The following is a 14,000-nucleotide window of genomic DNA, read 5'->3' on the forward strand; positions in this document are numbered from 1 at the left end:
CAGTGCTGACCTCTTCCCTGGGCCACCTCAGGTACTTCCCAGCACCTTAAAAGTCCTCTCCCCACAGATCTTCACCTGTCTCTTCATCTCAGGGGGGTCCAAGTAAAACTCTTGCTGTCATCATGGGCATTCCTTCACAACCACTCCCATTTCTAGCAGAGGTACCGCCAATCCTTCCAACATCCAAGGAGCTTTGACATCATCCTTGATGGGTCCTTTCTAACACATCCGGTGTGAACTTTGACACATCTCTACAGGGGAGCTAATATCTAGTCAGTGCCTTGCATCCCTGGTGACAGCTGGGTCAGTTCTCCATAGGTAGGGCCTGTTCCCGTTGGTCAGTTCCTGGGTTCTTCTGGTGGTTAAATATTTTCAACATCAATCCTTTCTATTTCTAACCACCTTTCCTTCACCCTATGCCCAGATTACAACAAATCCTAATTGAGACCTCTGTGTCTAGTTCCCACCCTCTTCTATTCATCTTTATACCCTCAGCCAAATCCTTTGAAACCATTGCTCTCACCATAGCTTCCCTGCTCAGTGGCCTACATTTCCTGTGGTCTGACACACAAACCTCCAAACCCACCACCCAACCAGACCAATCCAGCTGTAATTTCGACATCCTTCCACCACAAACACCATGTTCCAGTTGGGCAAAGAACATCAATATATAGAACAGAATCCATAAAAATATTTTGTTGCTTTTAAGTTATAGCAGGAACACCTTCTCCTTTTAAAGAAAAGTGTACCAGGTAAAAAATGAAAGGTGTGTCTTTCCACCCCGTCCTGGCCTCCAATCCCATTCTCTCGAGGCAATCGCCGACTGGGCTCCAATCTTCCTACATCCTTTAAGTTTTCTCCAGTAAGTTTTTGCCCAGTAGTTTCTTGGACGGAGCCATGCAATGTAGGGTCCAGTACCACAGACCAGACAGTGCTTAGCTGATTCCAGGTGTGTCCAATTTCCTCTTCAATTAACCTGTGACTTCTCAAAACTAGATGAAAACTACATCAACCTCTTCTCCTTCTGGTGGGCCCCTAGAATTGAGTACAGCCCTGGGCCTCTGATAGGAACTTATTTAACACTTTGTAAAGAATAACTGATTCTAGCTTCTTTCCTGGATAGAAATATGCAAATGCTTTCTCCAACTAAGCCTGGCACCCTTTCCTAACTTGGTTCCACCCATTCCAGTTCACGTCCCTATTACTGGGAGGCTGCTGGTCACCCCCAGATCCATGTCAGCTGGTGTGTGTGGAGCTCAAGCTCCCCTCCTTGGTGCAGAAGCACACAGAAGCAGGCATGCAGAGAATGAGGGAAAGAGGAAGGAGAGCGGGGAGGGGAATGGGGCACAAGTGTGTATCTCAGCTGGGGACAGACGATCCTGGGGAAAGGCCCAATTTAAGCTTTTGTTGGAATATAAAGGTTTGGATAATTTCACCGTTTGAAACATTCGATGGTGTAAATTGGTAGGCTTCAAGATGGTACGGACTCCTATCCAGTGCCCTAGCCCCAGGACCCGTTCTGCCCCCAAAGCATTTACAGAACACTCTGGGCCCTGTGAGGACCCCTAGCCACCTCTCCTTCCCCTTCACCAAGCAGCCACCCCCACCAGGGCTTTCCGCTGGTCCCCGTGGGACCCCGTTCTCTCCTCTTGCTGTGATCCTACAGGAAAAGCTCCCTCACCAAATGGGAATGAGCTGTGATATACCACCTCCTTTGCCTGTTTCTGAGGAGCCTATGCCTCTAGAAAGTTTAACACACTTTTCACTTAGTGGCATTTGAACTGGGTTCTGGAAGTGCTTTGGAGATAAGACAGAAAAACTAAAAGGATAGTGGCTTCAGGTTCCAAGCCCTATACCTTGAGTCAACCAGGCCTACTTTGCTTTCATTTCATATAAAGGGTCTGTGCTCCAAAAAGAAAAAGGAAAAAAGAAGATTACCCAAATGACCTCAAAAACTCTGAGAGTAAAGTCGTGGAGAGGAGGCATGTGTCTGCCGTGAGGTTCAGGACTGAGCTCTAGGAAACCAAAATTTAGATCACTTCCCCTGAGTCTTTACGTTCAAGCTAAGGTCAAAAGAAACGCATCTTTCTTTTGCCCTCTCAGGCCAATGGAACCTGCTGTTCTGAGCACAAAGGTTTCTGGTTTTAAAGCAGAAAAGCAAGGATAGGAAGGTTCCTGGGGGAAAGGAGGAACAAAGCTAAGAACCCCCCACAGAGACTGTAGGGAGAGAGGCCAGTCTCGGGCTACAGGGATGCAGACACCTACCTTGACACCACCGTCCGACTTCTTGTTCAGTAGGCTTTTGGCAGCTGTGAAAACAAAAAGAAAAATCAAGCCTCTTGCATTGTACGCTTCCCTAGCCTGAAGTCTGGCAGCCGGATCCGCAAGAGTCTGCTGTGTCTGACAAGGGGGCCAGGAGTCTCCTGAAGCCCCTGGAAGAGGCCCTTCCTGGGAGCCCCAAAGCAAGAAGGGCATCTCAAGCTGCTTCAGACCCTCCGGGTGGCACCCCAGGATCGCTCCTGCCACAGAAGAGGACAGGGACACACTGCACATGGGAGGAGAAACCACATTCAGTACAGGAGCTGCCTGGGGTACTGGGAACTCTGCCTTCAACCGCTTCCACCCACGTCTGGAAGCAGAGTGCCAGGGTGAAAAGTGAGGGCTCCGTCCCTAGATGCCACGGAGTTCCTCAGAACGGCCAAGCTGGAAGGATGCAAGACATCTCCTGAGAGCTCTTAAGAAACGAGAGTGTCACAGTTCACAAAGGAGACCAGACGTGAGGACAGACAGACACAGACACAGAGACCAGGACCACCTACAGGAGGATTTTGCCGGGGGGTTGAAGCCTTGACTGGGCAGGTCCTCACCAGGATGACGGGGTCCTATCCACCCCTCTTTCCTCAGTCTACTCTCGGGACCCACTGAGCAGGAAAGGCTGGGCAGAATAGCGAGGTATTAAATGGATTCTAGCCAGGCACAGGAAGAGGCTCAAGGCTGATAGGCTTTGTGTAGGAAGGCTGGTGACACCTGCTGGTCACCAAGGCCACAGGTATGTAGCAGACAGTGGATGGGGGAGTCTGGGAGGCACAGAGACCAACTGTATGAGCCACCTGGACTTCACTGGCTCTACCAGTTGCTCCCTGTATGACCTTGAGTGAGTTCCTTAACCTCTCTGAACCTCAGTTTCTTTATCTAGAAAATGGGATAAAATAGGGCCTAGGTAACAGGCCCTAAGGGGACCATGAATGAAAAGCACTAGGCAGAGTGCTTGGCATGTAGCAAGTACTCACTAAGTGTAAACCATTGTCACTATTACTGCTGCCGTTCTTCCCTCAGGTGGCAATTCCTACCCAAGTTGGGGCCCATCTCTCTCCAGTGAGAACAGGGATCTCACCCTCACAAGAATTCTGACCTCCCCAAATGGCCTAGGATCCTATCTCCAGTCATGCTGGGGTGATCTGAAACTTATTTTTTTAATGTTTACTATGATGCCTGACCACCTACTGTGTTAGGTGCTTTATATATATCAGAGTTCAGAACTCTGGCTGCCCATCAGAATCACTTTGGGGGAGCTTAACAAAAATCATTATGCCTATCCCATGCCCTAGGGGTTCTGATTTTATTGGTCTGGGGTAGGGGTGTCCGCATTAGGATGTTTGACAAAACTGTCCTCTACAGGCAGTGTTGAGAGCCTTTGACATACATGATCTTAATCATCGCCACATTATTTTTTAGCACCACCAGAAAAAGGAGGAAACTGAGGCTGGGAGGGTTGACGAGACTCGCTCGGGGCATGGCAGGACTAGGATCCAAACCCAGGGAAGGCTCTCCCCAGGCAGCTTCTACGCTCCACAGCCTTTCAGACCTGGAGGCCTGCAAATGTCAGACTTCACAGTTTCAAGGGGCACGGCGCCCCCTGTGGGTCTCCCAGCAGTGCTGAAGTAGCCTAGTCCTAGCACTGGGCAGCTCCAGCCACGCCCAGGACTGTCTCTGTCAGGGCTGCCAATGGCCACAGCCCTGAGGCAGGTCAGGCTCTCGGCCGTCTGGAGGAAAGCCTCCTGCTGCCCAGCTCCACGTCCCCAGGCTATTGCCTCCTGAGAGTTGGCAAGCGCCCAGCATGCACGGCTGGTTAGGGGGCTCTGTGACACCAATGCGCTCGCAGATGCCAAGTTAGGTGGTCCGTCCGGCATGCCCATCTCAGCCCGCAAGCATGGGACTCGCCTCCCTGGTGAGCGGGCCTGGCATGCTGGCCCTCCTGGTGGGGTGGCAGGGAGCCGAGGCAGGCGGTCAGGGGACTCATGCCACGTACCTTGCCCGGCCAGGCCGGCGGCGCTCGCGGCAGGCGAGGCGGGGGCGGAGCTCTGCCTGCCAACTGAGGGGATACAATCTCTCAGTGCACAGAGCTGCCGCAAAGCCACAGGGGCCAGTCAGCAGCGAGCATGCCCCAGCACGAGGCGCAGGAGCCGCTGGCCGCCCACGCACAGCAGGGCCCAGGCGGCGTGGCCAAGCCAGCCGAGCTGGGGGAGCGAAGGCGCCGGGGGCAGGCTGAGGAGCAGGTGCGGCCAGCCCTGCAGCAGTCTGGGGGCCTGAGAGGATGGGGTTTGGTCAGGGTGTAGGGATCACCACAGCTCTAGCACCTGGCCTGGGAGCGCCTAGGGAAGGGTCTACAAGGGAAAGCCTGAACTGGGGAGAGGCGGGGTCCTTTCTGAGGCAGCCAAGCTAGCTCGAGGCTGTGAGGAAAGGGAGTCTCAGCTTCAGAACTGCCCTCTCTAGGGGACCTAAATGACAACATCAGAGAGCCCTTTCCTCTGGCCATATTCCAAATATTTGGGGCCCACGGAAGGCACATGGCCCTCATGCAGCTAAAGTTCACTGATGGGCCCCAGCTCCCTATTCCTCTCTTAATCCTCCAGTTCCTTGGAGACATGGTTTGCTTTCCTTCTTCAAGGCAGGTAGCCAGGACAGACCATTTTTCTCAGCCTGTACTTCAGTATTCCAAGGGTGAAGATGCCAATAAATGAGCCTCCAGAAAGAAAACAAAAGCTGCTGAAGCTATACATTCTATAAGCTCTGATTCCACAATTAGCCAACTTGCTAAAGTCCAGATTGCACCCCCTATTTGGGGTAGACTCAGGAAACAGCCTAGTTCATGCCTTAAAAAACACACACAGGTGCTCTTCCTTCTTGATTTTATACCTGGTGACACCTCTTTCTAGAGAAGCTTCTAGAGATAGGCTCCGCCCCCAACTGTTCCAGAGTCAGGGCAGCAGAGGGCATCCTATAACACTTGCAGCACTTTTTCAGTCTCCTCTGACCCAGGGCAAAGTGAGCTCAAAGGCAGACAAGGTCTGGGCAACAAGGACAGGAGGAGGCTTTTTAGGGATGAGTGAAAGTGCTTTGTCCTCACAGAGAGGCCAGTCTCCTGAAACCAGGATACCAGTTTCCTGAAATGGAATGGAGGTGGGGGAGGTTGATGTATATGGAGGCCATGGGACAGGGCACATGCTACTGATTTCCCAGTCTAGAAAAGAAGTAGTAGCCTATTATCACATTTCTTCTATTCAGAGATACAACAGATCACCCTTCTAGTTGGGCACAGAAATGCCCTTGAGCGTCCCCTAGAAAGGCTCTCACACTTCTGAGAAAGTAGAAGCTTCCAGTAATTCTGAGGACAAGCCTGATGTGGAACTACAGCTCCATCTCCACTGGAGGCAGCCAAGCTGTGCCCTCCCGCTCTCCTTTGTGAGAGCTGAATCCATAACAATAGTCTTCCCCTCATGGATACCCACATAAGAATGAGCCCCAAACCAGGAGCACAGGGAATGGACCTGAGGTGGGACACATCCCTGGCTCACTCGCCAGTCGTGCCCCTCTGGTGCCTGGGGGGTTAGAGGCTTCGGTTAGAGGCTCACCTGTGGTATCCTCGGACCCAGGGCCCTTAGGTTACCCTGAACCAACACAGACAAACCCCTCAAGCTCAAGGGAGCAACCTTAGCCCAGGGCGGCTGCCATACAATCCTGTCTCCATATCAGTGTAGAAGGAAAGCAAGGGAAGGAATCCCACTGTGAGAATGAGAGAAGGGAGTCTTCAACCAAAACAGTGGGGCTGGGGGGTTGCAGGGCTGGGGAGGCTGGGTGAGAGGTGGTGGGCAAGGTGGGAAGAGACCTTCTGTCTTCAGTTAAGTTCTGACATTAACCTCTTCCTCACAGAAAGCCGTTCTGCTTCCCTACTGAGGGCAAACAAGATGGGGGTTTGGGGTGGGGTGGGTGGGTGGAGTGTCTTGCATCTTAAAAAGAAAGGCCAAGTGATTTACAAATGACTGGTCCCAGCTCCCCCAATTTCTCTGTCAAATTTAAGTAAGTTGCTTTCCATCCATCCTGCTGCTCTTTCTTTCTTCACTTTTACAGCTAGTATCGCAAAGCATATTACAAGCACAGTCTCTGTAAAATGTTTAAACATCTGGAAAAATTTCTATTAGTCATCTCCACTTAGACACAGTGAAGTAGAGAATCGTCCCAGTAGACAAATTAATGGTGGGTGAGAAGATTCATTACACCTCATCTCTTTCTTTTCCCCAAGCCATTGTCCAATACCCTATCGACTGGCTAAAATCCTAAAGTGCTGAGAGTCTTCAGAGAATTAAAGAAGAATCCCCAGGGGCAAGGGAGATGGAAGGCTGGGCAGTTTACTCCTTGGGAGGGTGTAGGGAATAGAATTCATCAATGTGAACCCAAGAGAAGTCCCCCAGAATGTCAAGTTGTAGGACCCAGCAGCAGCAGCCCCCTTAAAACAGGGTCTTCTTCATCTTGGTCAAGGTGTTGCCTGAAGACACCCAGCACTGGGATGGCAACACCCCATTCTGACCCACTCACCTCAGAATTAAAGTGCACAGCTGGGGAAACATACCTGAGAAGTTTCTGGAGACAAGCATGGTTGTGAGGATGGCACCCTGGGGAAAGAAGAGGGGCCTGTGAATTCAGCTGGACTCTAGAAAAGCAAAAGTTAGGCAGAGGGCAGCTGCTGGCCAGAGCTTCAAGCCCTCAGGTCTTTGGGGCCCCCCAACAGGTATAACCTTCACAGCTCAGCTCCAGCCGCAAGGGAGCTTTCTCTTGTGCTGGGGTAGGGGGTGGACTGTCAAAAGCTATGGTTTCAGGATGTCGGCAGCCTGGAAAGGCAAGACTCACCTTCAGTTTTCTCCGAGCATTGAACTTGCGTAAGCACTCCACGGTCTCTTGACGATGCATCATGGATGCCACTGTGGATCGTTGCTGGAAGCCAAACAGACACGCCTGTGAGCCCTCCAGCCGGGCCCCCTGCCCCTCACCCTAGTCCCAGCACTGATGGCTGTGTGCTCAGCCGACCCAGAGTTGATCTGAAGGTAAAATGAAGTCATAGATGTGAAAATGCTTTTACAAGAAAAGCACTACCCCAAACTCAAGGTTATTTAAGGACAACAATCCAAACACAAAAACACCACGGAGAATTGATGCTAGATGAGGAGGGTGCATGAGACAGCACTCTCCCCTTCCTTGGGAAATGGAAGCTATGGAACGGAAGAGAGTATCCTGTGTGTTGTGATCCTCACACAGTCACTCCTTCAGCAACTGTTTACTGAGCCCCTACTGCGTGCCTAGGCCTCTCCTTAAAAATTTAAAAACTCCCCTGACTCATGACCTTCTCTGTATAATGCCATTTCTTTCTCTCTTCCTCCTCATGCCCTATTCACCTCACTGAAGAAAGGTTTCAGTCTCTCACTCCATTGCGTCTGTCAGTGAAATAATGAAACTGGGCTTCAACTGGTCAGAGTCCATGGAGTCTTTCCCGTCTTTATCAGGGATTCTGTGGTATCTGATTATAGATGCTCGAGGCTGGCACCTCTAACTTTGCCTGTCTTTACGTGCTGGTGTTCAGTGGCCATTCCTTCTCTTACTGAAGCAAATACAAGCCCGTAGTGGGAATTCGATCAGTGTAAAAACAATCCCATTTATTTCCACACCACCCACACAGAAATGACCACAACCTGCATTTCCAATTTTAACTTCTTTTCTAATTTCTGGAACCACATTTCTAACTACCCAACTGATGTCTCCAGCTAGAGGTCCTCAGACACCACACTCAGTCAAATGAAGATCATCATTCTTTCTCACAAACTGGCTCTTCCTCCGGTTTCCTGAGTCAGTAAATGGCACAACCTTTGCTTATTACCAACTCAAAATCTGACAGTCCCTGTGGGTCCCTTGCTCTTCTTCACTCCCTAACTCCAACTGGTCACTAAATCCTTTTGAGTCTACCTACGAAACATGTCTCAAATTTGTCTATTCCGTGCCACGCCACCCAGGCTATCACTACCCTTAGCTGAGACCTCATCCGGTCTTGCTCAGGCAATTACAACAGCTTCCTGAACTCCCTGCCCCAGCCTCCTCTTAAGTTCCATTTTGTACACAGCTTCCAAAGTGACCTTTCTTAGCTGTGTATTTTATGCCCTCTTTGTTTTGTTTTTAATTTATTGATTTAAAGACAAAAATTTTCTTTTTAGATTTATTTTATTTATTTATTTGTCAGAGAGAGAGCACACAAGCAGGCAGAGCAGTAGGCAGAGGCAGAGAGAGAAGCAGGCTCCCTGCTGAGCAAGGAGCCTGATGCTGGGTTCAATCCCAGGACCCTGGGATCATGACCTGAGCTGAAGGCAGCAGCTTAACCAACTGAGCCACCCAGGTGTCCCTGTTTTTATTTTATTATTATTTTTTAAGATTTTATTTTGGGGGCACCTGGGTGGCTCAGTCAGTTAAGTGTCTGCCTTTGGATCAGGTCATGATCTCCAGGGCCCTGGGATTGAGCCCCACACTGGGCAGGGAGTTCAGCGGGGAGCCTGTTTCTCCCTTTCTCCCTTCACCTTCCCCTGCTTGTGCATGCTCTCTCTCTCTGTCAAGTAAGTAAATAAAATCTTTAAAAAAAGAGAGAGAGGGAGATTTTATTTTTTTCTAAGCTATCTCGACACCCAATGTGGGGCTCAGACTTACAACCATGAGATCAAGAGTTGTATGCTCCACCGCCTGAGCCAGCCAGGCGCCCCTTTGTTCCCTCTTTAAATCCCTTAAATGGTTCCCTATGCTTCCTGAATAAAATCCAAACTCATTAGGCAGAAACTTGTATGTCATGGAATCTTTCTGGCTTTGTTCTCTTGCATTTTTGTAGGCGTATCTTCATCTACAACTAAACTACTTAACATTCCTTCAACTTGCCACAATTTCCCATGGCCTTTCACCCTGGCTCATGCTAAGCTCTGCCTGCAGGTTATCATCCTGAGGAACTCCCAGTCAGTTGCCAAGAACCAGGATGGGGTCACCTCCTCCAGGCAGCCTTCAGTAATCTCACAGCTCACCAGGTAGCAAGAGTTGCTGTGCACTCGTTAGATTCTTTTATGTACTTCTCACATTGCAGAATGGTTGCCTGTTTGAGTGCCTAGCTCCCCAGATGATTTTTAAGGTCTTTGGAGGAAGGGACCACCCCTCACTCATCTTTCTATCTCCAGGACCCAGGCAGTGACTGGTACCAAAGAGGCATTCAGTAAACATGGGAAAGGACAAATACATAAATGCATCCTGGTTGTCAGAAGGCCTAACTGTAGCAGACCCTCTTCTTAGTTTGAAAACAGACACTTCACTTTATATAATTTTACAGAAGTATTTATGAAAACAGAGTATGTCGATCCACATTGACAGCTGGTGGGGGGGGGTGCAATTCTCCTAGGGTGAGTTTTTTTCTTTCGGTCATGAACTTTAAGATGTTCTTTTTAACTCCCAGAGGCCCCTTTTGTTTATTTGTTGGATCTTGGTCACATTTCTGTTACAGTCGTGCGACAGCTGAGATCTGAATATGTACCCTCAACTTGGCAATTCAGTTTGGGTTTTGCCAGCTGCTATTCATCTTCAACTACCCAGAGTCCGAAAGGGTTAACCTAAGCCCTCATCCAAGATCAGAACTAAGTTACACCTGACAAGTGAGTGGAGGGCAAGATAGGTTGAATCTACTGAGGCCACCTGCTTCCTTGAATCCCTCCAGGGCCCCACCCAGTCCCCCTCCCTCTCTGCTGGGTCCCTGCTCAGGGCCCAGAACAGTCATTCCCTGCTTATAGACAGTAGCTATAGACAGTAGCTATAGACTTATAGACAGTAAGAGGGCACACTGAGGGCTGACATCCCTGAGCCGCTCTACCCCAGGTGAAGACACTTACACAGACCCACGGATGCTTGAGAGCCTGGTCAGCTGTGATGCGCTTTGCAGGGTTTATGGTCAGCATCTGGTTGATCAAGTTCTTGGCTTCAGGAGTCACCGTGTCCCACTCTGGTGATGGGAACTAAGCAGGAAGAGGGAAAGGAGGCATATAACCTCTGTGAGCCTCACACCCTGAAAGGGAGGCTCTGTCTTTCTCCCAGCTCCTATAATCGGAATACTCTGTGCTAGCTAAACCTGCCCCGCAGAGAACTGGGGAGGCTCTGGGGCATCCCAGCACCTGTGTCAACTTAAAGGACTAGGAGAGGAAGACAGAATCACGGTTAGAATGCCAGAATATCCAGTCAGAGCAGGAAGGGGACTCTAACATGTCCTGGTTCAGCCCTGGTTCAACCACATCTCCTTACTAGAAGGGCCCACTGCAGTGGAGGGAGCCATGCCACTTCTTGCCCCTATGTTGGCGGCACACCACACTTCTCAGGCCATTCTCTGCAAATAATGGATCAAAGAGCTTCGGTGGGCTTCTCGATTTTATAGCTACCAAGAAAGACTGTGAAAAGAGTTGTTCCTGGGATAGGGTGTGGCAAGAATTGAGACCTGTATGCCCATCCTTGGGTCCTCAAAGTTCCCTGACACTCCCTATACCCCACAACACACTATATATGCCCCCTCCTGTGGAAACAGCCTGAACGTCAAGAACAAACCAGTCCTTACATCATAGGCCCCGGCCTTAATTTGCTGATACAACTTGTGTTGATCCTCATCCCAGAAGGGAGGGTATCCCACCAGGAGGATATACAGGATGACCCCTACGAGACAGAACAAAGGTCACTGGGGTCAGTCACCGACTCCACTGAGGAACCAAGAAAAGCCACAGAGGGCTCAGCCACCTGAAAAGTCAAGGTTATACCAGAGGTGGAAGTGGCTATCAGCTAAAAATGCTGGCGCCTTCTGCTTTGCTTCCCTCCCCATGTCAGCAAGCCATATCGGGGATGTCTTTAGGCATACCCCATCCTCTAGGTGTGGGTCAGTCCCTCTTTAGGAAGGATGAAGCGTAGGGCATCTGGGGGGCTTAGTCAGGTAAGCCGCTGCCTTTAGCCCAGGTCGTGATCCCAGAGTCCCGGGATCCAGCCCTGCATCGGGCTCTTTGCTCAGCAGGGAGACTGCTTCACCCTCTCCTCCCCATTCGTGCTCTCTCTCTTGCAAATAAATAAATACAATCTTAAAAAAAAGGAAGGCTGCAGTATAATCCAGGAAATACTTGGGGAGGAGCATGTGATGAGAACAGACATCCCAGGGGCCCTAGAGCCAACACCGTGACTTCACAGACACCAGACACTTGTGGGGCCCCCAAGGAATAGCGATGCCTCTTTTTCACCATCGCTGGAAGTTGAGGGCCCTTAACACCAAAAAGCTGAGAGTGTGGAATGGGCTTACCGCACGCCCAGATATCCACAGGTTTTCCATAGGGATCTTTCCTCAAGACCTCAGGGGACAAGTAACCTGGGGTTCCAGCAAAACCTGTAGCAGAAGAGAGGGCAGAGGCACACTGAACCTGCTTTTTCTCTTGTTAAAACCACATCAGCAATCTTCCTCCAGGTCCCTCCTCGTTCCTGCTGTTTTGGGTATATAAGCTCTCAGCACATGGGCGGCCTGAGAGACGCAGACTGGGTTTCTTGTAGTGCCCAGAATAAAATCACAGAGCAAGTCCAAGTGCCTACCAGGAACTCCCATTTCTCCCCAGAGGCAGCAAGAATGCCGGCTGACAACAGCTAGATTCACTGCACTGAGTCACCTAGGGCCAGGGGACACTCTGTACCCTCCCCCACTTCTCCAGTCTCTGAGGAGACACGGGCCAGGCCGTGAAGGGTCTGGCTTCCAGTTCTGAAAGAGGAAAGCAGATCAGGAAGAGGAGGAAGGGCGGGGGCCACATTCCAGGAAGACAGGGTCACTCTTACCAAACCAAGCCTGCTGCTCTCCCTGTACTTCGATGGCTAGGCCAAAATCAGCCAGCTTGACGGCGGCACCCTTGCATTTACTTGCCAGCAGCAGGTTCTCAGGCTGAATAAGGAAGAGAAGACCTCGTGAGGCACCGGCCCTCAGACCCTGAGGAAGCCTAGTTTGGGTCCCCGCAGTCCCATCACCTGCCACCAGGTGGCGCCTACGCTTCACAAGCAGGAGACAAATGGGGAGCCTGGGTAGTACCTTCAGGTCCCGGTGGACGATGTCATGCTGGTGGATGTGGTTCACACTCTCCAGAATCTGATGTATACAGTGGCTGCAAAAGCACAAGGAGAAGGAATGTCAGTGCAGGGTTAAGCCACTCATCCACAACCACACACTACGGATGCAACCATGGAAATCTGGGTTCCAGAGTCACAGGGAATCCCTGAACAACAGCTAAAAGCCTGGGACTCTGGACATCATCTAGTTCAACATATTGTACAGAAAAAGAAACTGAGGGCCATGCATATTAAGTGGTTTATCAGGGGTCTCCCACTAGATAATGGCTAAGAACATACTAGAACAGAGTTCACCATAACTCCTTGGACGGTAAAGGCCCAATATCACCAGTCCATTTCCAAGAGACTGGGGACACTTCTGAGCAAAAGATACCATCTAACCCCTTCTTTCTTTTTTTCCCCCTATAGTAACTCTCTTTGGAGAAGAGGCTTGCGATGGCATCTTAGGAAGGAGAATACAACTGTACCTCAGTTGTTTCGCTGGGGGCACACTCGTTCATTTATTTAAACATTTACTGACTACCTCCAGGCACTGTGCTTGGGACCACACAGACTCTGAAGATCAGTAAAACCCTGTGCCTGCCATGGTTTATCATCTAGTAGAGGAGATAAGACCCAGCACACAGACACCTTTAAGAAACGATGTCCTTAAGAAGGTTCCAAACAGGGCAACTGAGGAGGATCTGGTAATGATTTTTGATAGAAAAAAATAAACTAACCCGAGTCACCTACAGCTCCTATTTCTTTCCTTTCCTTTTCTTCTCCTCTCTTTCTTTTCCTTCTTCCTTCCTTCCTTCCCTCCCTCCCTCTCTTTCTTTCTTTTCTCAAATAGGCTCCACACCCAATGCAGGGCTTGAACTCAATATGGGGCTTGAACTCACGATCTCGAGATCAAGAGTCATATGCTCCATCAACAGTGCCAGCCAGGTGCCCTCTCTGCCATTTCTTTAATCAGGCTGCCCACCTTCCTAAACATCTGACCACACTTGCAGTCAGACTCCTGGCAGGGAGCATTAGCGATCTAGAGCAATGGTGAAAACTGGGGGGGACATCTGGTAATACCTGGAGACATTGCTGGCTGTCACAATTAAGGTGGAGATGCTAGTGGCATCCAGTGGGTAGAGGCCAGAGATACTTCTAAAACTCTATAATGCACAGGAGGGGCCCTCACAACAAAAAGTTATCTGGCCCCAAATATCCGTAGTGTTGAGGTTGAGGATCACTGGCCTACAGAATGAGGCCCCCATTCGCAGGTACTAGCATGTGTGCGGAGCAGGCTTGTGGAGGGGTGCTGGGCTGGTGACCTGGACTTCTGACTCCTCCTCTAAAATCTGATTCTTGGGCTTTCACAAGAGCCAAGGGGTCTTACCGGGCTGCTGGAGGCTAAGGCTCAGGCCTCCTTTCAAGACACAGCCCATGAGTAGGCCAAAGAGACTTTAAGACCGAGCTGAAGAGGCAAGTCTCCACAGAAATATATAATTAGAACAGAGCCAGGCTAGCAGGGAGAGCCTTCTGGCCAAAAA

The 14,000-nt window shown here is 50.2% G+C and overlaps 1 protein-coding gene across 41 annotated transcripts in view; it reads right to left on the reverse strand.

The window, feature by feature from the left end:
* Window positions 1–14,000, reverse strand: part of CAMK2G (calcium/calmodulin dependent protein kinase II gamma) — a 53,554-nt gene that overhangs the window by 17,841 nt on the left and 21,713 nt on the right. For 21 of the 41 annotated variants that reach the window (XM_032313221.1, XM_032313224.1, XM_032313241.1 and 18 more), the window contains exons 6-13: window positions 12,440–12,512; window positions 12,193–12,295; window positions 11,672–11,755; window positions 10,949–11,043; window positions 10,236–10,358; window positions 7,186–7,269; window positions 6,908–6,950; window positions 2,266–2,309 (exon numbers count right to left, since the gene is read on the reverse strand). In XM_032313221.1, coding sequence (XP_032169112.1) covers window positions 2,266–2,309; window positions 6,908–6,950; window positions 7,186–7,269; window positions 10,236–10,358; window positions 10,949–11,043; window positions 11,672–11,755; window positions 12,193–12,295; window positions 12,440–12,512 — 649 coding nt within the window. Of the gene's footprint in view, window positions 1–2,265; window positions 2,310–4,309; window positions 4,373–6,907; window positions 6,951–7,185; window positions 7,270–10,235; window positions 10,359–10,948; window positions 11,044–11,671; window positions 11,756–12,192; window positions 12,296–12,439; window positions 12,513–14,000 lie in introns of all 41 variants that reach the window. The other 20 variants (XM_032313211.1, XM_032313215.1, XM_032313207.1 and 17 more) reach the window with 1 other exon arrangement.

This window comes from Mustela erminea, chromosome 14, assembly GCF_009829155.1.
Source record: "Mustela erminea isolate mMusErm1 chromosome 14, mMusErm1.Pri, whole genome shotgun sequence".
NCBI classification, from domain to species: domain Eukaryota; kingdom Metazoa; phylum Chordata; class Mammalia; order Carnivora; family Mustelidae; genus Mustela; species Mustela erminea.